The following is a 27,567-nucleotide window of genomic DNA, read 5'->3' as shown; positions in this document are numbered from 1 at the left end:
ATTGAAAATCTTAAAAATAGGCAACTCAAAGATACGTTGGGCCAAATTTATAGACAGCTGGTGAACTCATAATCATAAGTCATAATTATGACTCAGAAACAGATAAAAGATTGTACAATAAAATTATTTCATTAATAGGGATCCAATAGCAGAAATCATTTCAGTGGAAGAAAACATTAAATTTCTTCAAACATTCTTAGAAAAAATTGTTATGCTTAAAGAGAATTTATTATTTGCAAGAGCTTAAATGTATCAATGGTAGATATTATAGTACTCTTTGCATTTCAAGATTTTTAATTTCTATTTACAAAAATAAAATTAATCTCTTTGTATCTGTGTATATCTCTTCTTACTTAGCACAACATTATTTGGGAGAGGGTATCTAATATGCAAAAGTTTATATCCCTATAATTCTTTTAGTCTGAATGGAATCATGGCTATTTAAAAAATTAGTATGGTCACTTCCATAAACCTTTCTCCAGGTTCTGAATGATGGGAACAGTTGCAATTTCAGTACTGCTGTTTTCAGTACCAATATCCTATTAGCACAATCTCATAGACACGCCCACTCAGAATTTGAGTGATATCTCGGTATGTTAACAGCAGGATGGCTTCAGTCAAAATTATGCAGGAAATGAATCCTATTCTCTGGCACTATGCCGTGTTGTAGAGAAACAGCAGGACTTGGTAAGGAAATCTCATATCATAAATGCAAGACAGCAGATACAATTTAAAGATAAATTTTATTCTCTTGATGATTTACTCATGCAAACTGCACAGTGAAGAAAATAGTACAGTTTGTGAAACATGTCAAATTCAAGGAACGCAAATGCAAAGTACAGAAGTAGTGACATACAGTTTAAAACGGAATCTATGGTTGTACAACTGTTTTGTTGAACATAGATAGGATTTTCACTAACCCCTCCATTAAAATCATTTTACGTATCTCCTCACACATACTTAGATTTACAACAGCAACACTTTTGTTACTAAAAACACCGTGTTACATTAAAGAAGGTTTTAAAATAAGATTGGCTTATATTGCTCCAGGCACTGTTACTGAGGCATCACTATTTAATTCAGTGATCTGCTTCAGAACAGAAATGAAGATAGTAGAGTACAGCACAGCCCATCATATTTAGCAGAGCAAACACAACCAAATTATTCTTACCTAGTTCATGGAATTCACAATGAGAGAGTAATCACTCCAATTCAGATAGGGATATGAGTCCAGATCCCTTGCTTTTTACATTGTGCCTAAATTGGAGGGAGCACAAAGCAGGTGCGTACATCAGGTGTTCACAAGAACATAAATGCCACCTATCAACGATGCATTGCTTTCAACTGGGGGCACATCCCCACCTTGGCATGGATAGAATTAGATCAAAGCAATCTTCTGTGGAGGTTTCTTTCAGGATTTGTATTTGCTGATGGACTCTCGTTTTTGTTCTGTAAGCTTGCTTTCAGTATTACAGTTCTTTTAAAACAACCTGATAAAGCAAAGGCAATTAAGAGTACTTCTTTGCAAACTATGCAAAAACCTGTTCCTTGTAGTTTTAATACCCAAAATATTGAAATTCTTATTTTCAGACTTAAAAGCAATGAAATGATATATACATAATTTAATGACTGCATCCAATTTCTGTTCAAGTTTGGTTGTACACCATAAAGTTGTTTTCTGTCATTGCCACCACTTAAAATTGTGACTTCATAGCTTGATGGCACCCCAGGTTAAAACAAAGCATAGGTGAAACAAGTCACACAACCCACAATAAATGCAATAAATGCTTGTTATATACATAATGGGTTTCTTCTGTTTTGTTTTGTTTTTACTGCCAGATATTGCATTGTGTAATTTACTTCATTATTCTACAAAGGTTTACTGATGTGAATGCACAGACCTATATTTTGAAATTTTACAATTTAATAAAATGATATACTGCTGTTGTTTTTAATGTAAATTCAGAATTAATATAGATAATGGCACATTAAAAAAAAACTTCATATCCTACAGATGATTGGATAATGAGATGAACTGTACCTACACCATCTCATCAGAAACTACATCATGGAATGTTAATTATCCAAGTTCACACAGTAAATTACAATTCAAAATTGCAAACACCTATTCAAGCCAGCATCACATTGAAGGCATCTTTAAACATTCAAGCACAGATTGCCGGCATAAAGTATTGAATCATTCTTGTTTTCACTCATGTATCTACATGCATACTCACAAATGCATACTGCACACCCACGCACACTCACATACTGTAATTGTTTCCAAGGTATGGTAAATCATTAACTTCCCCGCATCCAGGTATCAAAATTTCTCTACTAAAACATGACAGTGCTTACACAAGAATAAAGTCAAGTTACCTTGCAACTACAAGACAATAACCAAAAAAGAAAGAAATCTTGAGTTGTTTGATGAAGGAATTTAAGCTTTGCTGGCACCCATACCATAGTAGAACGCGCAAAAGCTTTTCACTTTAAGAGTCAAGAAACCACAAAATATCAAGTTATGTTGATTTTGAAAAACAGTTCCATTTTTCAACCCTGTTAACATCTGTCCATTGTCTTTTTTGATTTTTGTAAATGGACAGCTGCAGAATTTATTTCCATGTCAGAAATGAAAGTCCTGATTTTAAAATGGAAGTGTTAGCAAAACTGGTATCAATTAAAAAGAAAATCTAGCTAAAATGACCCTGATCAAGATTATGTATGTGCATAAAAGTACTGTATATCATATACTGTACTGGCCCTGTTGAACAAAATTCTTTAAAAAAACATCCAAAGTTAAAAAGCCAAAAAAAATAATAATAATGCTACACAATATAATCAAACATATTCTCCCAATGTTTTCTTCTCATAATGTGCAAAACAATACAAAGGCAAAAAGACTAAAAGCAAATTTACCGTTCCGGTCTTTTTCCCCCTTGCCTAGTGCTTTATGATCTTGTCAACTTTACAAAGTTTATGTAGAACTTTGGTATAAAATATTATAATATTATGATCACAGTTTTGGGATGAGTATTAAGTGACTGGTCTTAATTATTATTTTTGGAATACCATCAAATGAAAGAGGAGTACATTTCAACTGTACCAACACTTTTACATGACAAGCACTGAAAATAACAAGCCATCCTAGTTAGGAACCAAAGTGACTACAAAGAGACTAAAACTGGCTGTGCAATTCCTGTTTGCCAACTTCCAAAGCCAAATTCAAGTTTGTATTTTATAGAGGAGTAATTATTAAGCTACAGATGTTTCCTAGATGAAGGCTATTTCCTTGGTTTCCCTTTGAAGCTGCTAAGGAATATCTAAAAAGTTAAGTTTTTGATCAACTTCCTGAAGGCTGTGATTGGGACGGAGGAGCCATGACAATCTGTGACAGCACTGGCTCTGTACTCTGGTCAGGCATCTGGCTGAGAACTGACGTAGCCACTGCTTCTGCCTTGGAGGTGGAGCTTACTCCATTAGAAGTGCTGACGGAACTATGCTGAATAGCTTCGGTGTGAGGACTACTTGGCACGGAAATGTCTTCGGAACTGTCATCTTTATCTGTTGCTGAAAAGAGAAGAACAGCATTTCTATTCCTTGTTCATGAAACACCCACCAACCATCGTGTTATATCCAAAGAACTATGGGTTGAAAATTCTGACACAAACAATGTTTTACAGGTTTTAACAGGCGGTGCAGATCCTCACGCACTTAAAGCTATTTCATGAAACAATGTGTATTTTTTTCCCTTCAACAATACATTATTGTATTACATTTTAATGGCATATGCCAAATTTTTACTTCTATTTGCATTTGTATATTGTGCTTATAGTCTGATAACTATTTCTTTTGAGTGATAATGCTAGTTTAATGCTACTTTCATTGCTGACTTCCATACAGAATAAAAATAGCATATACTAATATCTCTGAGATAGTTAAATATGCCAGAGGGGGGGAAAGTTATTTTTACATTAATATTCTAGACACCTAAGCTCATTCAGCAAACTAGACATACAGGAAGCTATCCTATAGCAGCCTAAATATATGAAATAATATAGTTTTGTCAGATGGGAGCTATAATAGCCTCATCCCTGCAACAATCATTGTTAATATAAATTCAAAATATATTTTGTATGGTTTCAATTTGCTCCAAGATGCCACTTTCTATCTTGTCAAAATGACTGGAGATCAAAAGGACTGAGATTTATAACCTCAAAACTGACAAAATCAATGTGCTAAATATATACAGTCAGAGAGAGTTGCTAAATCTCCAGAATTTTTTAAATTAAAAAATATTGCCCATTCTGATGAAATTGCTTACAATGGCTACAAGTAAAGATGGTGGCCATTAAGCTTTATCGCAAGCACCTGAGGAACTGTTCACATGCAATACAAAATGTTCTTTTATTCTCCTAAATTACTGACACTGGCAAATTAAAATGAAGTGGCTACATATGGCAGAAACAATCTTCACATTTACAAATACCCTGAAATATCACTAAATCATAAAAACGAAAGCTGTGGGTTATATATTATGAATGTTGCCTAATGCATTCCCAGCTCAGTTATTTGTTATAAATTTGTGTACAATGGACAAAATTGCCCATTTATTCTACTGCAGCGACTGCTTTCTGGACTTTTTATTATATCCCCAAATAAAACATACACAATTAACCTTTGAAGTGCTGAAAAAATCAGAAAGCCAACAATTTAGTTTCTTACATTTTACTTTTACATTGTTTTATCCATAAATATTAATGTTTATTTTTTTCCCTTCAACAATACAATATATTATTCTTTTGGATGAAAATTAATTTCAATTCATCTAACAGCTATTTAATATAAATATATAACATCATCAAGAAGATTTATGAAAATATTTTTTTTAAAAAGAATTCTAAGAATTACCATGTCCCTGAACATATTTTGCCAAAAACATGTGGAACAGTGTGCAGTGGCAGCTAAAAAAGCCAATGCAATCTTAAATTGCATTAACAAAGGGATACAATCAAGATCAAGTGAGGTACTAATATCACTCTATAAAGCCCTAGTAAGATCACACCTAGAATACTGCATCCAGTTTTGGTCACCACAGTATAAAAAAGATGTAGAGACTCTAGAAAAAGTGCAGAGGAGAGCAACTAAGATGATTAGAGACTGGAGGCTAAAACATACAAAGAACAGTTGCAGGAACTGGGCATGGCTAGTCTGGTGAAGAGAAGGACCAGGGGAGACATGATAGCTGTCTTCCAATACTTGAAGGGCTGCCACAGAGAGATTCAACCTAGAAATCAGGAGGAACTTTCTGTCAGTGAGAATAATCAACCAATGGAACAGCTTGCCTTCGGAAGTTGTGGGAGCTTCATCACTTGAGACTTTAAAGAAAAGATTGGACTGCCATTTGTCAGAAATGGTATAGGGTCTCCTGCTTGAGCAGGGGGTTGGACTAGATGACCTATAAAGTCCCTTCCAACTCTGTTAATCTGTTAAATTTCAGCATCATTTTTCGGTATTAATGTTTTCTTGGTTTGGTACTTCTTGGTATTTCACTGGTAAAATCTTAGTGCCATGGGAAATGGGAGTATTACTTACTATGATAGCCAGATTTCTTCTGCATAGCTGTAACAGGACAATCTTTATGAGCCAGAAGTAGCTGTTTCAGCTGTGCCACTTCATTTCTCAGCAGGGTGACTTCATTCTAAATGAAAAAAAAGCAAGTTGCATTTTAGCTGTATTAAATTATATGCATTTCAGTCTGAGGTTTACAAGATCCCGAAAAGACAAGTAAAAGACACTGTCAGGGTTCTGAGTAATGAACCCATTGAAAGCAGAACTCTGAGGCAGGTAGATTCCTCAAAGAATATGTTTATTGGATACATCATATCGGCACAGCCGGTGGAAACCAACTCTAAAGGTTCCCGCGGTTTTCACCTAATTAAGAGTAAACCTCCCCTCCCATGGGTCACCAGTCACATTGCCTAATGAATATAGCTGGCAAGCTCCTCTCCTCCTTCACCAGCCACCTGTTACAATGACCTTGCTTCTCACAGGAAAACTTTTTGTTTTGACTGTTAGCTGGGCTAGCTACTTCCCCCCTCCCTTTCCTCTCTCAGGCTTCGTGGCAATTATGAGGCAGCACAAGATGGCTTCAGCCAGATTTAGAGTTGACAGACACAGCACACACTTCCAGTACATATTAATAGCAAAAAAGTTAGTATTTATGAAAAGTGGGATATAAATTGAACAAATAATTGAAGCTTGTGGCCAGATAACTTCATTTCCATTCCTTTGTTACACAAAGCCACCCAAAGTCATTTCGAAATGAGATGGACAGCAAAGAAATTTAATAAATAAATAAATAAATTCTTTCTTCCCTTATAGTATTATTCATATTTTCTAATTGAATTATTATGTTTTCTTTGTTTTATCTATTTCCTCTAACCTTTATAGCTGTACAATACCTTGTACATTGCCTTTTGTTATTTAAAATCCTCACTCCTATCTTCTTGAAGATTTTATCATCTGCATTCAAGTATGGATTTCCTGTTCTTCCTCTTCCTTCATATTTGCTGTGTAGTTTTTTTTATTTGCATTTATATCCTGCCCTTCTCCGAAGACTTAGGGCGGCTTACACTATGTCAAGCAATAGTCTTCATCCATTTGTATATTATATACAAAGTCAACTTATTGCCCCCAACAATCTGGGTCCTCATTTTACCTACCTTATAAAGGATGGAAGGCTGAGTCAACCTTGGGCCTGGTGGGGCTTGAACCTGCAGTAATTGCAAGCAGCTGCTGTTAATAACAGACTGTCCTACCAGTCTGAGCCACAGAGGCCCGTATTACACAGTAGTAGTATTGTGTAGTATACAATCCCACTACATCTACTTTACTTATGCTTCTTCTTGATATGCCTACTCTCATTTCACAAAACAAAGTAGGAATAAACATTCCTTGTAACAGACCATATGGTATCCACTACCTTTCCAACACAATGTTTATCTCTTAAAATTTCCTCATCTATTTTATTAAATATTTTATCAAGTTACAAGTTGCACTAATTGCTCTAGTGTTTTGTCATTTATATATAAATTGAAACTGATCACTCCATTTTCTTTTGGCATGAGGAAATGGTATCTTTCCATGCTCCTTTTGGCAAAATAAAATCTAATATTCAGTGCAAATCATTTAACTTCTCAAACAAATTGGCATTGTCTGCGTATAAAATACACATTCACTTTCCAAACCAACAAAGATACAAATACAGTCTTTATGCACATCAAACACACAATTTTATGAAACCTTTCATAAAGAAACCACACCATATTTTAAGATTTCTCCAGTTACAAATCCTACAACTTGAACTTCGATGATTTTTCAGCATTGTCATAGCATTGGTGTCTCACTTTTCATCATTTTGCCTTGATATTACATTTATAGCATTCATTTTTGTCTTATGTTCACTTTTATTTCATTGACTTTTTTTGGTTTTTCCTCTCTTAAAATCTGTCCTTTGTTCTTCCATCACAATATCACCATCCATTGGAGTATAATATATCGCCAAGCTATGATTCCTACCTTAATAGTAATCCAGAACCTTTCTTTCATTCATAATTAAACAGATCCCATCACTTTCCTACATCTTTTAATGAACTTCATTCTACAAGGATCAAAAACATTATTTGCATCTCTTACATCTTTCAATTTTCTCTCAGATTTCAGAGAGGCAAAATTTTCATTTATTTGTTCACATTCCTCTTAATTTCAAGTTATAATGTTTCATGATCATCATCTGATGAACCCCATATTGATGTCTGCTGTTCATCATGACCTTAACTGAAGCTTACACATAACTTTTTAGTAAGACAGTAAAATAGGAAAGATGTAGACTAGTTGCACTCATGCCACATGCAGCACTCCTTGCTCACACTATATTTTGGACTGTATACCACAAGACAACAGAAACCTTATTTTATTACCTCATATTTGTGCTAATTTATGTAAGTTAGGATTTGTAATCCACATACTGCCTTGTGAGCCTACATATGATCGCCTGAATCCCACCAATTAACAAGTATATTCAGTGAAGTGACACAACCAGAGGATGGATGGATATATATATATATGTATGTATATGCATGCAACTACTGGTACAACCACCCCCACCTCCAACAATATCTAAATGGGAGACAAGAAGGATATATTCAGAATACATTTTCCCATTTAATTAAAAATAATCTGAAACTATTAAAGAATACTATATTCCTACTCCATATTACTCAAATTTTTAATGGTGTCCAACTAAAGCTACAGATTCAGGCTGCAAAATCCAAATGACCCCTAGATGGCAGCAAAGTAGGGATGTGCAAAACGTTCTCTGCATAGACAATATAGTGTAAGGAACTGGCAACTCAGATCAAAACACACATATTTTGTCTGAGCATGAACCTGAAACACACTTCAGGCAGGACCTGTTCTGGAATAGGAACAGCAAGGGAAAAAAAAGGCCTTCAGTGGCAGCACATGTGGTGTCAGCTAAGGGAGGTAATGGAAACATATGTTGTGAGAGGAATGGGAAGGCTGGCTGAATTCAAATGTGGCGATCTATGGGGAAGAAAGAAGAAAGGCACCGAGAAGATTACAGGATGAGCAGGTGGGTGGGTACTTGAATGTAAACGTGTCATGGGAGTAAGAAAAATAAAGTGCTGAATTTGGTAGCAGGACAAGCACAATGGCTATAGAGGATGGCCATGGAGGAACAGAGAAAGGAGAACAATACCACCATTGACCCACTGATCCTATTATACCCTTCTGGATTTTGCCTCAGCTGAAACTCCAAACAACTAAAAAGTTACAGGTTTTGATTTAGTTGTGCTTCCAAGTTGCAACGTCTTTGTTACTAAACATACTTTCAGCATGCAATATTTGCTACCATTGGTGATTGTCTGGATTTTTGCAGTCCAGACCAGAGGTAGACCTAATTATGCAATAAAATGAACACCACTTGAGAAAGTAAAAAGGTGGTTTTGACCTATGACTTCATGGTCAAATTACTTAAATTACCACCAATATTTATCTATCAATAGATATCAATATATATCTCAGCCTTTATAAGTTATACATAGCTGGCTCTTTTTTGTTGTAGCCATAAATAAAAAATTAATTCCACTGCACAGATTTTCAGAACATATTACTTCAATATCGCAAGAGATAGTAATGCTAGGACAAAAGCAGAATTTTAATTTCATTTCTTCTGTCCCAGTCCATATCTCATCCAATTCTGATTTTTCCAAATTAAAACCATACTGTTTCAAATCTTTATCATATCTTGATTGTATTTGCAGATGAAAAAATGATTAGAAAATTGTATAATTACTTATTGCAAATCAGATTAGAAGAGGAAGAAGTAAAAGAGGCAATGATAGCATGGGCAAAAAACTTTGGTTATATGAAAGAAGAAGAGAGATGGCAACAACTATGGGAAAGGAATTATAAATTAACAATGGCAACTGCATATAAAGAAAATTTATATAAAATGTTTTATAGGTGGCATATGTCACGAGAAAGATTAGCAAAAATGTTTAACGATAAATCAGCTAAATGTTGGAAATGTTTTCAATTGCCGGGATTATATTATCATATGTGGTAGACAGGTACAGAAGCAAAAAATTATTGGGTTAGAATATAGGCATGGTTAGAGGAAATGTTGCACCAACGTATAGAGTTAAAACCAGAGGCATTTTTATTGGGTATATTACCGGAGAAATATAGCATAGAAGATACGTATTTGATTATTCATATAATAACAGCAGTGAGAATTATATTTGCACAAAAGTGGAAGACAGAAAAAATCCCATCAGAAGGAGAGGTAATAAAGATGATTTTAGAATGTGCAGAAATGAATAGGTTAACATTGAGAATAAAAGATAAAGAGGAATTGGTGTATTTCAAGACATGGGGACGATTTTATGTATGGTTAGAAAAGAAATATGAATAAAAAATTATAGAGAAATTATTTATTTATTTATTTATTTATTTATTTATTTATTTATTTATTTATTTATTTATTTATTTATTTATTTATAATTAATTAATTAATTAATTAATTACATTTCTATACCGCACCATCTCCCGGAGGACTCAGGGCGGTTTACAGCCAATTATTAAAATACCCACACCAATACAATTTAAATATAATAAATAAGAATATTTAAAAACAATTAAGAACAAATATTTACTGGCCGAATCACTAAAACGGTCAAAGACCGATTAAAACCCCTTAAAATTTCGCTAAAATGCCTTAGGCTAGTCCCGCTTGGTGAAATAGTAAAGTCTTCAGTTCACGTTTGAAGGTCCGGAGGTCGGGAAGTTGGCGTAATCCCGGAGGTAGCTCGTTCCATAGGGCTGGTGCCGCCACAGAGAAGGCCCTCCCCCTGGGGGCTGCCAACCTACATTGTTTGGTCAACAGCACCCTGAGGAGGCCTGCTCTGTGGGAGCGCACAGGTCGTTGGGAGGGAATCGGTGGCAGAAGGCGGTCTCACAAATACCCCGGTCCTAAGCCATGGAGCGCTTTAAAGGTGGTAACCAGCACCTTGAATTGCACCCAGAAGGCTACCGGCAGCCAGTGCAGGCCGCGCAGGATGGGTGTTATATGGGAGCAACGCGGTGCCCCCTCTATCACCCGCACGGCCGCATTCTGGACTAGCTGGAGCCTCCTGGTGCTCTTCAAGGGGAGCCCCATGTAGAGAGCATTGCAATAGTCCAGGCGGGAAGTGACGAGGGCATGAGTGACCATGCGTAAGGAGTCCCGATAAAGGAAAGGGTGCAACTGGCGAATCAGGTGAACCTGATAAAATGCTCCCCTGGCGACGGCCGTCAAGTGTTCTTCTAAAGAAAGCCGATCGTCCAGGAGAACACCTAAGTTGCGCACTCTTCCCCTGGGGGTCAGTACTTCCCCCCCAACAGTCAGGGATGGCGTAAGCTGACTGTACCGGGACGCCGGAACCCACAGTCACTCAGTCTTGGAGGGGTAGAGCTGGAGCCTGTTCCTCCCCATCCAGACCCGCACGGCCTCAAGACACCGGCCCATCACCTCAACGGCTTCGTTGGGGTGGTTCGGGGTGGAAATGTACAGCTGCGTATCATCAGTGTACAGATGATAATCCACCCCGAAACCACGGATAACCTCACCCAGCGGCTTCATGTAGATGTTGAACAGGAGAGGCGAGGCGAGAGAACAGACCCCTGAGGCACCCCGCAAGTGAGGCGCCTCAGGGTCTATCTCTGCCCCCCTACCAACACCGTCTGCGAACGGTCAGAGAGATAGGAGGAGAACCACCGATAAACGGTGCCTCCCACCCCCAGTCCCTCCAACCGCCGCAGCAGGATACCATGGTCGATGGTATCAAAAGCCGCCGAGAGATCTAACAGGACCAGGACAGAGGAACATCCCCTGTCCTAAACCCTCCAGAGGTCATCCACCAACGCGACCAAAGCCGTCTCGGTGCTATACCCGGGTCTGAAACCGGACTGGAACTGGTCCAGATAGACAGTTTCCTCCAGGTATTGAGGAAGCTGATATGCCACCACACTCTCAACAACCTTTGCCAAGAAGCGAAGGTTGGAGACTGGATGGTAGTTCGCTAATACAGCTGGGTCCAGGGAGGGCTTCTTGAGGAGGGGCCTCACCACCGCCTCTTTCAAGGCGGCGGGGAAAATGCCCCCCAACAAGGAAGCGTTGGTAACTCCCAGGAGCCAGCCTCGTGTAACCTCCCGTGTGGCCAGTACCATCCAGGAGGGACACGGGTCCAATAAACATGTGGTGAGATTAGATAAGGTATAAGTAAATGAGAGAGAAGACAAAAAAGAAATAGAAACCCAGAAGACACCTGTATAAATGGAAAAGGGGAAAGGGGGGAGAGAAAGAAAATGTTATTATATAAATGTACATTTATGATGATATGTGTGAATTTAGTGAAATAAAAAAGTAATTGAAAAGAAAGTAAAAATCGGGATTGCTCAAATATCACTTTGGAGAATACTAAATTGGAAATGAATACAACACTAGAGAGAGAATGGAGAGGGATAGAGGAGAGAAGAGAGGAAGGAGAGAGGGAAAGAAGAAAGGGAAAAGAAGAGGAAGAAAGAGAGGGGAAATGAGTAGGAGAGAAGGTTAGAAGGGAGGAAGAAGGGAGGTATGGAGGAAAGGAAGGGGAAGGAGAGAAGGAGGAGAGGAGGAAAGAAGAAAGTAGAAGAATAGATTGAAGAAGCGAGGGAAAGGAAAGAGGAGAGAGAGAAGAGGGATTGTTGTAAAACAAGGGAGATGAAATGGTAGAAGAGAATAGAATAGAATAGAATTTTATTGGCCAAGTGTGATTGGACACACAAGGAATTTGTCTTGGTGCATATGCTCTCAGTGTACATAAAAGAAAAGATACGTTCATCAAGGTACAACATTTACAACACAATTGATGATCAATATATCAATATAAATCATAAGGATTGCCAGCAACAAGTTATAGTCATACAGTCATAAGTGGAAAGAGATTGGTGATGGGAACTATGAAACGATTAATAGTAGTGCAGATTCAGTAAATAGTCTGACAGTGTTGAGGGAATTATTTGTTTAGCAGAGTGATGGCCTTCGGGAAAAAACTGTTCTTGTGTCTAGTTGTTCTGGTGTGCAATGCTCTATAGCGTCGTTTTGAGGGTAGGAGTTGAAACAGTTTATGTCCAGGATGCGAGGGATCTGCAAATATTTTCACGGCCCTCTTCTTGATTCGTGCAGTATACAGGTCCTCAATGGAAGGCAAGTTGGTAGCAATTATTTTTTCTGCAGTTCTAATTATCCTCTGAAGTCTGTGTTTTTCTTGTTGGGTAATGGTGGGTAATGGAAATGGTAGAAGAGCAACCTCGAATATAGTTAAATTGTTTAGGATGAAGATTGTATTAGTATGAAAGTTAAAAGAAAATATGTATGTTAGATAAGAAACTCTACATTTAAGATATGTTTGAAAAAAAATAATTTCATTTCTGTATAATTAAAATTAAGAACTAAATTAATTTAGAATAACCAAAATCATTTTTCCATATGCATTTAATATCTCCTTCTAGAAATTAGAAAGTATAATTTGATGAGAACTTTTAGGAAGTTTTGGAAGCTTTAGGGTTTCAGGATATGTATCCTTGCAATATGTTGAGTTGAAAAAATTAGTTTAAGTCTAGGTATCATTATCAACTATCCTGAAATAACCGAAATTTGTATTTTTACATTTAAATTATATGTAATTTTTATTATATTATATAAGCTACTTTGTCCCAAAAGGCAAATTAAATCATTTAAAACAAATATACTATCTCAACAAACTTTTCAGAGCCAACACCTAAAATACCTAGATAATAAATTCCAAAATCTATAGTCTTCTCAATGTTGCCTGAATTCATAGGATAGCCTTTTAAATTCAATAGGAAGAATAGATTATAATCTTTCCTTCATTGCAATTGCTATAGAACAGAACTGAATATTCTAAATTTTATGAATTGTACCGGGAGTGGGGGGAAGTATCAGACACCTAGCCAACCAAATATCCTGAGTATATTCCAAGAAAATGTCTTGGACTGCAGAATGTCCTCTACAGACTAAAAGATTCCCAAGCAGAATAATCTCTACCTGCCGGTTGGGAAATGGCAGAATCTCCCCCCACCCCCTACTCTTTTCTTGCTCTTAGCTATGTAAATAGCCAGTTGGCAGGCTAGGCTAAGTGTGATAGATTCAAGAATATACATTAAATGAAGAAAAGAGGCAGAAAAACAGTTGGCTCCCTACTGCAACTTAATTGTTGAGTTGCAGATAGGGAAAAGTAGTTTTTTCAAGGTAGTGGTTTCTCCCATATTAAACAGCTATTTGAATATATCAATTAGCGGGCAGTAAGGAAAAATAGGAATAACACCTGAGGCTGAAGGTTCCTGTAGGGCTATTCCACATATAATACATAAATTAACACAAGGGCAATTGCCTGACCTTCGGACCTTCCGCCGCGAGCTGAAAACGTATTTATTTATTCGAGCGGGACTGCCTTAAATTTTTAAATTTTAAATATCAATCTTAACTGGGGTTGAATTAATTTATATGAATTTTAAGGGTTTTTAGGTTTAAACGTTTTAAATTTCGGCCAATTATATAATAAGTTTTTAAATCTTTGTTTTAATTGTACACTGTTATTGTTTTATATTAGCTGTAAACTGCCCTGAGTCCTTCGGGAGAAGGGCGGTATAAAAATCTAATAAATAAATAAATAAATAAAAAGGGCAGCATTTTTCAGCTTTAAATTATGTGAATGAATTTGCAATTTAGGGTGTCATGGGCACAAGCACAGATTGACTGTGGTAAGCCCATTCACCAAACCAGCTGCCACACCACATATGGTCATCAGGTGATTTCACCTCAAATTGCCATAACTGCTTATTCAATTTTTTTTCCACAATAAACCCTAGTCAATTCACCTGGCTGTTCATTTCAGCCTGGAAGCAAAACAAAACTGAAGGAGATTTGTTAAAAAATATATTCTTCCCATTAATTTAGTTATTATTTTTCATAGTGGCTATAATGGTCCAGGATTGTTGTCTCTGAAGAAGCTGCTAAAGATGAATCAATGGAATGTCAACCTCAGGAGACACCAAGCCAGGGATCACCCGAAGCTGATCACACACAGGCCCTATCAGAACATCTGAAGCAATCAATTGATGAGATATGCTCGCCATTCCCTTAGACTGTTGAGTAGAGTGGAAAGCAGAGGAAAAATGCTCAATGAAATGCCTAGCCAAGCAAGAGAGAACGATCCTAATTAAAGATAGCTAGTTGCAGCCCCAATTAAAAAGCAGCACTTGAAACAAGTTCTCTGTTGGAAGTAACCATCTGGTCTGCTGCTCCTGTGTGTTCTGTGAATTCTGCTTGTGTAAACCAATCCGTGAAACTTTGACCTTTAGACTGGATAACAAATCTGGTTTTCTGAACTTTGAACTACATTTTGACTCTTCTTCTTCCTGCTGGAAGAAAACTATTCAGGACAATTGTCTTTCTCAGAGATTCTGTTCCGATTTACATTCCTTTCCTTCTGAGCTGTTTATCTACTCAGCCTTAAGTAAATCACTGTTTTCACCTAGCAACTGTTTGTGTTAGTTTGAAACACAAAACAAAACAGTGGCAGGTATTAATAACAAACTTTAAACAGAACTGGAGAGTGCAGTTAACCAATATTTTCCTACTTTTGCTTCTAAATATGCATTTGGATAGACTATATCCATGATGGCAAACCTATGGCAAGCATGCCTCAGGTGGCACACGGAGCCATCTCTGCGGGCACACGAGCCAACATCCAGGTCAGCTCCACCACGCATGTTCGTGTGCCTCCTGCTGGCCAGCTGATTTTCAGGTCTCTGCCAGGAGATGTGAGTGCATGCACGGGGGTGGGTTGCATGTGCATGTGTGGGTGGGTGTGGCGCCCCTTCGTGCCCCGTTTTTGGTTCCAGGAGGCTTCAGGGAGGCCTGCTAGCACCAAAACAGGGATTGTGTGTGCATGCGTGGGGGAGTGCAGAGGGGCGCAGGGGCATTGCATTATGGGTGTTGGCATATGCGCGGCTTTCAGCACCCGAGGGAAAAAAGGTTCGCCATCACTGGACTATATAGTTGATATTTTCAAAGGTCAAGAGAGGTGTTCATCAATATAGTAGTAGTTGGTATTCATTGTTAATTAGTTCCGGGAGGTGTGACGAGTACTAAAAATGACAGGTACCTAATTTTTCCCATAAGGAATAACGTAAATAAATTTAATGTGTTTCCAAACCAAAGTCAATGCACATTTTAAGGCAATATTTAAAATGATAGGGTTGTATTTCATTATATGAGAAACAAACCTAAAAATGAATAAATACTTAGAATAAATAAAATTAAAACTTCACTTTAACTGTGCCGATGAGGAAAAAAATGCAGAAAATAACTACAGAAACGAAGGTAAGACTGCAAGGGGATGTGCAAAGGGCAAGAGCTACCGTGTGACTAACGTATGACCCTTTGTTTTGGCTGGAAAGGGTACGGAGTCATGAGGCAACCGACGACAAGTTCTAGCTTGCACATTAAGTACCAAACAAATGAGTACCAGGATAAAATTTTCTCATCAAAATATGTTGAGTATCAAATTCAATGAGTTTCAAAGCACTGGAGTACCAAGGTATGACTGTATTTGCATGCTTATGAATGCAGTGCTGGAGGTCTCAGCCTCAAAGGCAGAAATAATTATCTACAGTATGTTTGTAATCCAAGTAAACCAAAATGTTAATACCCTTTAATCAAAGTATCTATTTGATATTTTAAACATTTCACTTCCAAAATTATGTAATTTTATGATGTCCCAGTCCCATTGTTTTATGTTTTGACCAGTATTTCTTATTCTGAAATAGAACCCAGAATTAATCAAATCAATTAATTGTCAAGGTTCTGAGTAATGAACCCATCTAATCAGCACTCTGAGACTTTTAGCTTTCCTAAAGAACTGCCTTATTGAGTACATCATTTCAGCACGCTTGAAAAACAAACCAGCTCTGGCTATTTCTCGCGCTTTCAGTATAATTAAAGATTAGACAGCTCCTTCCCTCGTCACAGGTCATACTGTCCAATCAGGTGTTCTGGTATCTCCTTGGTAACCTCTTCCAGTCTCAGGCCAGTACCTGTTGGGATGACCTTGGTTCTCATGAGATAGTAAGTTGTTGATGTCTGGACTGACATTGCAGAGTCCCCCCCCCTCTCCCAAAGTGTGTCAAGATGAGAAATGCAGAAGACGGCTGCAACAGGCCCAATCCGTTTCCAAGTTGACATTAATATTACAATTAACATCTTTAAGCTTTCAAAACAATAAAAATCTATGTATAGTAATATTTGTATTTTGCAATTACAGGGTTTTAATTATATTCCTGAATCTATTTATTCTGTAGAATTGATGAAGCTAAAAAAATATTGAACCTTTGCATTATTTCAGAGTCAGCATACTGTAGAAGATCAAATTTATTATATTTGACACTGAATGTAAGTAACTGCAGATTATCATTGCTCACCCTGATCAGCTCTCCAAACTTGTCAAGTGAAGAATTATAGAAATTCAAGATTAATGTTTCTGTATAAAGCATGGTTTAATTATTTCTTTGACATTTAATTTTCTTGACTATTCAGGCCTTCACAATGACCAGTTTTGCTGACAGCAGAATGTAAATTATATTATTTTGTTTATCTCTATTAATATGAAGGTAATTTCTGAGAATGTGAAAAAAAATAGTTTCTCCTAACTGCAGTTCTAAGTAGGAAAAGTTATTAACACAATCAGAAACCCCTATTAGGTCACATTTATTCTAGATAGGTGTGGCCTATTGGGATATATCACTCACCTTCAAATTGTCTTAGGTAACTTTCTGGGCAAAAGTGAAAGAGACTGTTTTCATTATAAATCTATATATTACCATTTCGGAGGTGTATTTATTTTTAATTGCTAAAAGAACCATGAAACAATAAACAAAATTTTGTAATACTGAAGGAGTTTTGAAATTTCCTAAAATTTGAAAATTTTGTAGGATTCTGGTATTTGAAGTTATTGTAGGCATATTGTACTGCTGACCCTGACCTAGATGATACTCTCCACTGATTGTATTTGCTGGACAAACTACCGTATTTTTCAGACCATAAGACGCTCCATACTATAAGACACAGCTAGCTTTTGGAGGGGAAAACAAGGGGAAAAAAAACCTGCCTCTGCCTCCCAGCAATTTGCCTCCTTGCAGCAAACAGCAAACAGTCTGGTCAGCTTCAGCATAGCCTGATTTAACATGGGTAGTTGATTGGCTGTTGGATTGGCCTCCTGGAATACTGCTGATCAACTGTTCCAGGCTGCGAGGATCGCCATCCATCACTACCACTGCCACTGCCTTTTCCTGCTACCTGGAATGGGCCAAAAACGGGATGCACAGAGGCCAAAAACGGGGTATACACAGGCGGCGATAGGCTGTGGCGGTGATCTCCACAGCCTGGAACAGCTAATTGGCAGTATTCTTGGAGACAGATCCAATCACCAATCAGCTGCTCGTGCTAAATCAGGCTGTACTGAAGGTGACCAGGCTGTTTGCTGCAAGGAGGCAAATTGCTGGGAGGCAGAGGCTGAAGGGTGGGGGCCAGTGGGTGGGTGGGGCTTCAGCAACATTCGCTGTATAAGACGCACAGATATTTCCATCCACTTGGGGGGGGGGGAAGTGTGTCTTATAGACCGAAAAATACGGTAGTTGATTCATTTAACAACTGTGTTACTAACTTAACTGCAGTGATTCTCTTAACTGTGGCAAAAAGATCATAAAATGGGGCAAAGCTCACTTAACTGTCTTGCTTAGCAATGGAAATTTGGGGCTCAATTGTGGTTGGAAGTTGAGGACTACCTATTCAAGTTGCTTGAACAAGAGTGCTCTTAACAATGGTCACTGTTGCTATTATAGTACTATTATTATTGTGCATTAATATTCAGAAATTTCTCAACATCAATGATTGATTTAAAAGGCCTGACAAACTTTTTTCAGTAGTCCAACTGATAATATCACTTTCATAATACCCAAAGAAATGGACTCCAAGAAATTATATTGAGTGAATATTTCAAGAAATATTTTCTTCTGGACCTTACGAAAATGATTACATTAAAATCTCACAGTAGAAAACACCAGAAAAAAAACTATGCTAGAAGTATAAATCAACTTATTACAGCCTAGTTTATTAATTAATGAGAACTAGAATAATAATCTTCTGAACAAAGTAGATGGGATCACTACTGTAACTGCCATTTTCCATCTTGTCTTCTTCTACTTGCCTTTGTTACGGAAAAAAGGAAGTTGGCAATGGTTGTCCAAACTGAGCAGGACACCAGTTGCTCATAGTTGTCTTGTGTGTCTGTAAAATCATGCTCAGCTACTTTACATCCAACTCCTTTCTTATCAACTGAGTTCTGTTCCAACAAGCAGGTCATCAACCAAAATGTCTGTCACATGTTCGCTACCAAACGAACATGTGACAGACAGAGAGAAAGAGGCTGTGAAGATTACTGGTTGCTTCTGTCTTATTCAAATAAAATTCTTGTACATCTACACCAGCATTATCATTCTGGCATGAGTTTTTGTCAGGCATGCGAAATTTGGTTGTAAATGTGCACATTGGTCTGAAAATTATTTTTTTTTATTACAATCGTATTTGCAAATAGTCACTAATTGAGGTTGTTACTGAACAAGAACTGGGTGTTTTATTAGATTCAGGACATATACTTTTTATTAGTCAAAGGTTTCATTGCCACAATTTCAAGTTGTACTGAAATAAAAATATTAGGCTGGATGCAGATTTTACTACGCTTAATACATTAGAATGGATCCATTGAGATCACTGTCAGTTCAGATCATTAAGACAGATAAGCAACAGAGTGGGCCATTTCTAAAATTTTATGTTTATTGTTAAAAATAATTACAATTTTTGACTGACTAAACTTCTTAATAAGAAAATGTAAAATTGAAAGGCAAAAAAATCAAAATACCTGTAATTGACCATTTAGTGAGCTCAGGTCTTCTGCTTTTTTCTCCAAAGACTGGACCCAAACTTTTCTTTTTTGTCTACACCTTGAAGCAGCTGCTCTGTTCCGCTCTAAGAATTTCCGTCTTTTTTCGTCAGGATCTTCATTTGCTGCTCTTCTTCGCCGGCCTCCTGTATTTGGCGTTTGTGGTGCAGGCTGAGCAGGAGAGGCCTAGAGGTACCAGAATATCACAGTTTGTAGTTAGGGCAAATGCTGCATGCTTTTTGATATATCCACTATAAATTTTAACATTTATTTTGTAAAGGATTCCAGGATTGTTATTAGTCACTCTTTTTATTTGAATATCATGTAAAATAACTGAAACTTAAGAATGAGCATGCCTAAAACACTAAAGATATTGGACAATGTGTGAAATTAATGAAGTCACAGAAAATTTAAAAGTTGTCTACCCAAAGTGAGAAAACAATTATTGTCTAATATATAAAACTGTTTTCCAACCTAATATAGTTACACAAAGTCACAGTGGAATTAATTTTCATTCATTATCATCTTCGCCCCAGACAATAAATTTAAAACAGTTAGTCCCTTTTAATAATTTGAACAATACAAAAGACGAACAGAGGTACAATAATAAATGTTTAACAATAATAAATGCAACAATGTTGCACTTACAATTGTGATAAATGCAATGAAAAGCAGGTAAATTTAAATTAAATCACTAAGTCCATCTTCATTTCTGCACGAGTACAATAAACATATTCAACTATCTTACTTGCTTGTAATTTAGTTGCCATATACTCCCAGCGTCTGTCCTCTTCTTTTATCTAATTATACCAAGATGAATATGTCTCCTCTCCATATGTTTAAGACATACAGCATAAAAGAATTGTTAAGAATTTTTTTATGTTAGTACTCAGTCAGAAACTAGGTTTCCTACCGGTGTTTCAGTAGTAGATGTGGCGGGCTGTTGTAGTGATTGTGGTCGTGCTTCCTCTGACTGAGTTCGAACTAGTCCACTTGTTTGTCCCTTAGCAGTATCTCCATTTGTTACCTGAGAATGCTGCTGGGTCAAAGCAGCTTTTAATCTCTAAAGAGAGGGAGACAAAAACCCAAACACATTCCGTTTACTCAATGATGAATGATGCCCTGCAACAGAAGGTGTAATCAGCAGTAAAAAAATAATAATGTTATGTGTACCCACATTTTTATCCAATTCTATTATAACTTGCTGCCACATTCCAGAGAATTTCATGAGATCACCGAATTCCCAAAATGGGCTTTTCTAAGAGTTTTATTAAAAAGCCCTCAGATGCAAACAGAATTCTTTTCACTCAACATTGCATACAATCCATAAACTGCCTCCTATCAACCATTCTGCCACTGGTATCTTAACCTTTAGACAATATACACATACCCATAATCATATTACAAATTATGTTACAGTGGCTTACTTGAGACCTCTTACTAAATTTAGTAAACTTAACAGAAGTCTCCATCACTATATTGCACTAGAGATATAGAAATATATTGACAGAGCAAAATCAAACACAGAATTAGTAAGGCTAAAGTGCACAGATATTTACTGAAAATGGACTTATAGCTCCTGCTAGAAGAGTAGGTAGCAGCTGCGGCTAGAAGGGTCTTTGCACACACCTCTGGGTTGTGTATCCACTGAAAACATTCCTGCAATAGGAGGTGTTGTGAAGTCACTCATGGCCTTGTGACCTCTTAACTGGATTACTGCAATGTACTCTATATAGGGCTGCCTTTGGAAAATATTTGAAAGTATCAACCTGTGAAAAATATGGCTGTGTCAGATGTTTGACACGTAACATCAATATTATGTGAGTTGTATTGGTGGGCAGAGTATTTCTGGATACAATTCAAGGTGCTGGTTGTCACCTTTAAAGTCCTTCACAACCAGATTACTTTAGGGACTATCTTCTCCCAGTTGTTTCTACCCATCTAATTCAGTAGGGCATTTATGGGTAGTATCAGCCAAGGAATGTTGACTGGTGGAGATTAGGAGACGTGTTGTCTCTGCCATAGCTCCTGCCCCCTGGAACATCCTTCCTTCAGAAATCAGGATGACCCCAACCCTACTAGCCTTTTGTAAAGATGTGAAGATCTGCTTAGGTTTGGACCCCAAAAGTGTTAAGGGTCCCGTTTCTTATGATGTACATTGCCCAGTATCACTGGTTGGGATGGACGGCTATAGAAAATAAACAACTGCAGCTTCTGGTGGCACCGCATGTCGTTGATGGCGGTCTTTTTTCAGACCGCCAGCCCCGTGATTGCGTAGAGCCACTCAGACAGCGCAAATCAGCTGTCTGGCGGCTCGGAAACCTTTCCCTCGGGCAAAGAGGGAATGGTGAGCAATCGAGCTGAGGTAGAGCTCCCTGGAAAGCCCCAGGAATGATTCTGGAGGCTTGAGGGTGAGAGCTCCCACATAAGCTCGACAAGCTCCGGATCTGGGCTGCCTCTGCCTTGGGCAGAACAAAATGCCGTGACCACGTCTGTGACCAATATTGAAGTTGGAATGGATTTTCTGTTACCAGACGGAGCAAAATCAGGAGTACTGCAGTGGCAAGTAACAAAGTTTAACTCCTCAGCTACAGTATAATTTTTCTGAAATGATCTAAGAAGAATAAAGGGAATGGCGTTGTTGTAACAAGGCATGAAAGTGAAACTTAAGGAAATGCCTGTTAAAGTTGTCGGCACTGATGTTACACAAAGAGACTGAATCAAAAGATTGCAAATAATAAATTTTAATTTTTTTTAGTTAAAGTATATTTTTTCTTTTGAAATGACCTAAAAAGAGGAAAGGAAATGGTGTCCTTGTTGCAATAAGGCGTGAAAGAGAAAGTTAAGGAAGTGCTTGTTACAGCTGCCGGCGCTGATGTTATATGAAGAGGTTAAGCCCAAGGAGTGAATAAGAACTGATCTATTTAATTTAATTACTGTGTTGAAGAGAAGAGCTGAAGAAGATTCATTGAATTTTTTTTTCCTTTTTGTAGAGTATGAAGTTTAATAAGAAATGGCTTTTAAGCAAATGAAGCTAAGTGTTTCTAAGGACTTTGAAATCTCGCTAGCTCAAATACACAAACTAAAAGAAGATCTGAAGGAATATTTAAAAGGCTTGATGGACCAAAAATTTAGTGAAATTGAAAAATAAATATTGGAACTAAAAAATATGGTGGAAGTCTGGAATAAGGATATGGAAAGTGTGGTGGCAGCATGTCAATGTTTTTCACAAAATATCATCCAGTTGGGCGAAAGAATGGAAGAAATTAATCAAATTAATTTGAATTTGGAAAAGAAAATAGAGGAGGTTCAGAATAATCAAGCTAATTTGAATTTGGAAAATAAAATAGAGGAAGGTCAGAATATTCAAGTTAATTTGAATTTGGAAAATTTATTTATTTATTTATTTTTATTTATTTATTTATTTATTTAATTAAATTTTTATACCGCCCTTCTCCCGGAGGACTCAGGGCGGTGTACAGCCAGAATAAAATACAAAATATATACAATTAAAACGAATTTAAAATATAAAATTACTAAATGACTCAGAATTAAAATGAATTTAAAATTTAAAATACTACTAAAACCCAATTTAAAATCTATCCTTTTATGCCAGTCCCGCTTGGATGAATAAATATGTTTTTAGCTCACGACGGAAGGTCCGAAGATCAGGCACTTGACGTAGACCGGGGGGAGTTCATTCCAGAGCGTCGATGCTCCCACAGAGAAGGCCCTACTCCTGGGGGCCGCCAGCCGACATTGTTTGGCGGACGGCACCCTGAGGAGACCCTCTCTATGAGAGTGTACGGCAAAAATAAAATAGAGGAAGTTCAGACTAAGGTGGATAAGGCGGATGAAGAAATGGTTATATTGCAATATAATCTGATGGTGTATGCTTTGAGAGTGAGAGGTTTGAAGGAAAATAAGCAGGAGAATTTGAAAAAGATTTTTTCACAGGCTTTTGCACAGATAACTGGAGAGCAGTCAGCAGATTTTGAAGTCCATATTGAAAAAAATTATCGGGTTAATTCTTGGTTTGCCAGACAAAGGCAGCTACCAAGAGATGTTGTGATTTATTTCACAACCAAGAAGATTAGAAATGGAATTTTACAAGCATTTTATAAAAATAAAATTCAAATAGTAGGACAAGATGTGTTAGTGATGAAAGAAATTCCTTCTAAAATGCTAAGAAATAGAAAGGAGTTTGCTTTTTTGGTGGAAGAACTTAGGAAACATCAGATACACTATAGGTGGGATGTTCCAGCTGGTTTAACAGTATATTATAAAGCAAGAAAGTTTCGTCTTAATACAGTTGTTAAAGCAAGAGATTTTTATACTAATGTATTAAATCCCCCACTGTTAGAGGTTAAGATGAGAACAGGAGTGGAGAGGGAAAAAAGGTGGGAGAAGGAAGTAAAACATATACAAGATAATGTTGGGAGTCCAATTATTGAAGAAGACACATTGGGAAAACTAGGGGATGCAGAGGAGCAAAGACTGAGTTGGGCAGAAAGAAGAAATAGTTTTAAGTGAAAAGTGTCTTCTTTTTATGGGAAAGGATAAATTATAACTGAAATTTTTGAATATAATATAAGAAGAAAGGTCAATTTATATATGCTTTCTGTAAAAATGTTATTTGGAGTTTTTAAAAAAATTATCTGTATTTGTTTGAATTTATAATTTAAATGTTGGAGATTTGATTACATATGGTTGAATTGTTAATAATTGAATTAAAATATTTGGTAATTTATAATGATGGATGGGGAAAAAGGATTAAATGTAAATGTAAATGGTACTGTCTGAATTTATAATCTAAATGTTGGAGTGACTGTAGTAATGCTTTCTGATTATTTAAGGTTTGGGGTTAAATAAGGTAATGATAATAGAATAAGTGATGGAGAATTATTTATATAAAAACAATATTATTTATTATTATGTATGATGGATTACAAATTTGGTGGACTATACAAGACATTATTTTGAAGAATAATAGGGAGTAAATTGACTTTAAATCGAATATTATCAGATGGATTTTTGATATGAAACTTTAGTGTACTTAAAAGACTATCTACGAAAGAAGATTGGAATGGAGAAGAAGGACTGAAAACAGCGTAATATTACTTACTATTATAGAATAGAATAGAATAGAATAGAATAGAATAGAATAGAATAGAATTTTTATTGGCCAAGTGTGATTAGACACACAAGGAATTTGTCTTGGTGCATATGCTCTCAGTATACATAAAAGAAAAGATAGGTTCATCAAGGTACAACATTTACAACACAAATGATGGTCAATATATCAATATAAATCATAAGGATTACCAGTAACAAAATTACAGCCATACAATCATAAGTGGAAAGAGATTGGTGACGGGAACGATGAGAAGATTAATAGTAGTGCAGATTTAGTAAATAGTTTTACAGTGTTGAGGGAATTATTTGTTTAGCAGAGTGATGGCCTTCGGGAAAAAACTGTTCTTGTGTCTAGTTGTTCTGTTCTGCAGTGCTCTATAGCATCGTTTTGAGGGTAATAGTTGAAACAGTTTATGTCCAGGATGTGAGGGATCTGTAAATATTTTCACGGCCCTCTTCTTGATTCGTGCAGTATACAGGTCCTCAATGGAAGGCAGGTTGGTTGCAATTATTTTTTCTGCAGTTCTAATATCCTCTGAAGTCTGTGTCTTTCTTGTTGGGTTGCAGAACCAAACCAGACAGTTATAGAGGTGCAAATGACAGACTCAATAATTCCTCTGTAGAACTGAATCAGCAGCTCCTTGGGCAGTTTAAGCTTATTGAGTGCATGATGGATTTACAAATCTGGTGGACTATACAAGATATTATTTTAAAGAATAACAGGGAGTAAATTGACTCTAAATTTAATATTAATAGTTGGACTTTTGCCATTGAAATATTGGAAGATGGAATGCTGTACTTAAAAGACTGTTTATGGAAGAGTATTGGAATGGAGAAGAGGGACTGAAAATATTTTATGAATGGATAGAATATTTTTATTCTTTTTTTTTATTCTTCTTTTTCTTTAGGATGAGGGGAGTTAAGGTATTAGGGGATGGAAATTTATGGATTGTTTGCTTATTTTAGTTTATGCTTGTTAGGCGTTATATCCTATATTTTGCTCTGGGAAGCTTGGGGTGGGTGGGGGGAGTAGGTGAAGGTGGGTGGGGCAGGAGGTAGGGTGAGGGTTGGGGGGAGGAGGAGGGGAAGTATGGGTAAAAATGTTTGTAAAACCTTTTGAATAAAAAGAAAGAAAGAAAATAAACAACTGCACAAACAAATAAAATATATACATCTGAAATATTAACTGCTATTTAATAGTAAACAATAAAGGTGTTTGCAAAAAAAATGCCTCTATCGTTGAAAATGAATCCCTATTACATCTGCCAGAATTGGTTGCACTAGATCACTCCATCATGAGTTTACAGAAACAGTATTATTGTAAAAACAATTTATGAAAAATTCAGATCCATATTTCATATCTGCCACAAAACCTCATCAGAGTAATAACCTTCCTTCTCCTGGGTGTTATCTTACCATCTGCTACTCTATTACTTATCTTTATTTTGCAACTAATTAACAGCATAATCTTCTAAATTCAGCAAGTTAATTATCATTATTGTGGTCTTTGCAGCATCATCAGTCCTCATGAAGTCTTTTCTCCCCTTCCCCCTCTGAGAATGTATAAAAATGAACTTAAGAAAGGGTCTGTTTCTTTACAGCAGGCTCATTAGGTGTTTGCTGATTAGCTTGGCATGCAGAGAGCCAGGTCAGAAGAATTCCACTGAATATAAGGTCCCATGTGGAGCTTAACCAAGTTAATGTGAGTTTCTGAACATTTGCCAAGCTACCCTCTGTCAATTCTCTATAGTAACCCCTGCAGAAAACCTACAGGCTACCCACTATACGCCAGGTATCTCTCAGTTTGCCACAAGCCATTGCAGAGTTCTGGGGAATGCCACTTAAGAAGAAAAATGTTTTTCTATCACAATAATTCTAATTAAGATACCTTATTTGTTACCTCTTTCTTTCCCACAATAAATGTTAACTCTTTATTTGCTACAGTTCTGGCATTTCAGAAACCATGATTATGCTTTATAACTCATTTGAGGACATTTGTATATTACTTCTAAAGCACCATCATTTTATGTGGCAATTTTAAAAACTATAATGCACAGTGTCTCAAGGAGTTTACAGTCTAAAGTTTAAAAAGCTTTTATTTGTCCAGGCTTAGTTACAATATTCAGCATGGTTGCTAATTTTATGTCTTTCTATTTAATTAAAAATATAGATTTATCCCTAACACTAATTTGCTCACAGGATCTTCCAGTGCACAATTATATAAATGTAAACAGGTTTCTAGAAGCTTTATTCGTAACAGATTTTATTAAATAAAAATATTTTGAAAAATTAATCTTTTCTAAATTCAAGTGACAATTCTAAAGTGGCACAAATGTTTTAGTGGCAATTTTTTGCATCAAGTTTTTACTGTAATATTAATATTAAATTTTCAAGTAGCAAGGGCTGCTAAACTAAAAATCAAAAACTGCTACAAGTTTATTATTAAAACTAATATTCTAGTTTCCTAAAGTTCTCCCCAATGTTGAAACCTAATTTAACATTACACATCTGATTTATATGTTTCCTCTTGCATCCTAAATAGGGTTAAGCTAATAGGATCAAGCTAAAAAAGGCTCTGCGCATGCGCAAGGTGGCGGCTCGCTAGGTGAACGGAGCCGCCGACGGGATGATCGACGCGGGATGGCATCACCCAGACGGTTAGCCGAGCCGCCTGTACCCCCCGGCCCGCTTTGCCAGCTTCTCGGCAGCCGTGGGAGAGGTCTGTGGGCCTTTTCGGTGACACGGCTGCCGAGAGCGAGGCCGGGTGAGGGAGAGCGGCAAACGGCGGCCATTTCCTGGGCCGTGG

At 36.9% G+C, this 27,567-nt stretch overlaps 1 protein-coding gene across 1 annotated transcript in view; it reads right to left on the bottom strand.

Annotated features, from left to right (window-relative positions):
* Window positions 1-724: 724 nt before the first annotated feature.
* The window catches only part of ATF2 (activating transcription factor 2), a 54,879-nt gene continuing 28,036 nt past the window's right edge, over window positions 725-27,567 (bottom strand). The window contains exons 10-13 of the mRNA XM_058190173.1: window positions 20,539-20,688; window positions 19,605-19,811; window positions 5,596-5,701; window positions 725-3,570 (exon numbers count right to left, since the gene is read on the bottom strand). Coding sequence (XP_058046156.1) covers window positions 3,344-3,570; window positions 5,596-5,701; window positions 19,605-19,811; window positions 20,539-20,688 — 690 coding nt within the window. The 3' untranslated portion in view covers window positions 725-3,343. The remainder of the gene's footprint in view (window positions 3,571-5,595; window positions 5,702-19,604; window positions 19,812-20,538; window positions 20,689-27,567) is intronic.

Source organism: Ahaetulla prasina, chromosome 1 (genome assembly GCF_028640845.1).
Source record: "Ahaetulla prasina isolate Xishuangbanna chromosome 1, ASM2864084v1, whole genome shotgun sequence".
NCBI lineage: Eukaryota > Metazoa > Chordata > Lepidosauria > Squamata > Colubridae > Ahaetulla > Ahaetulla prasina.
The sequence above is the reverse complement of the archived record's forward strand: the minus strand, read 5'-3'. Positions and strand labels throughout refer to the sequence as shown.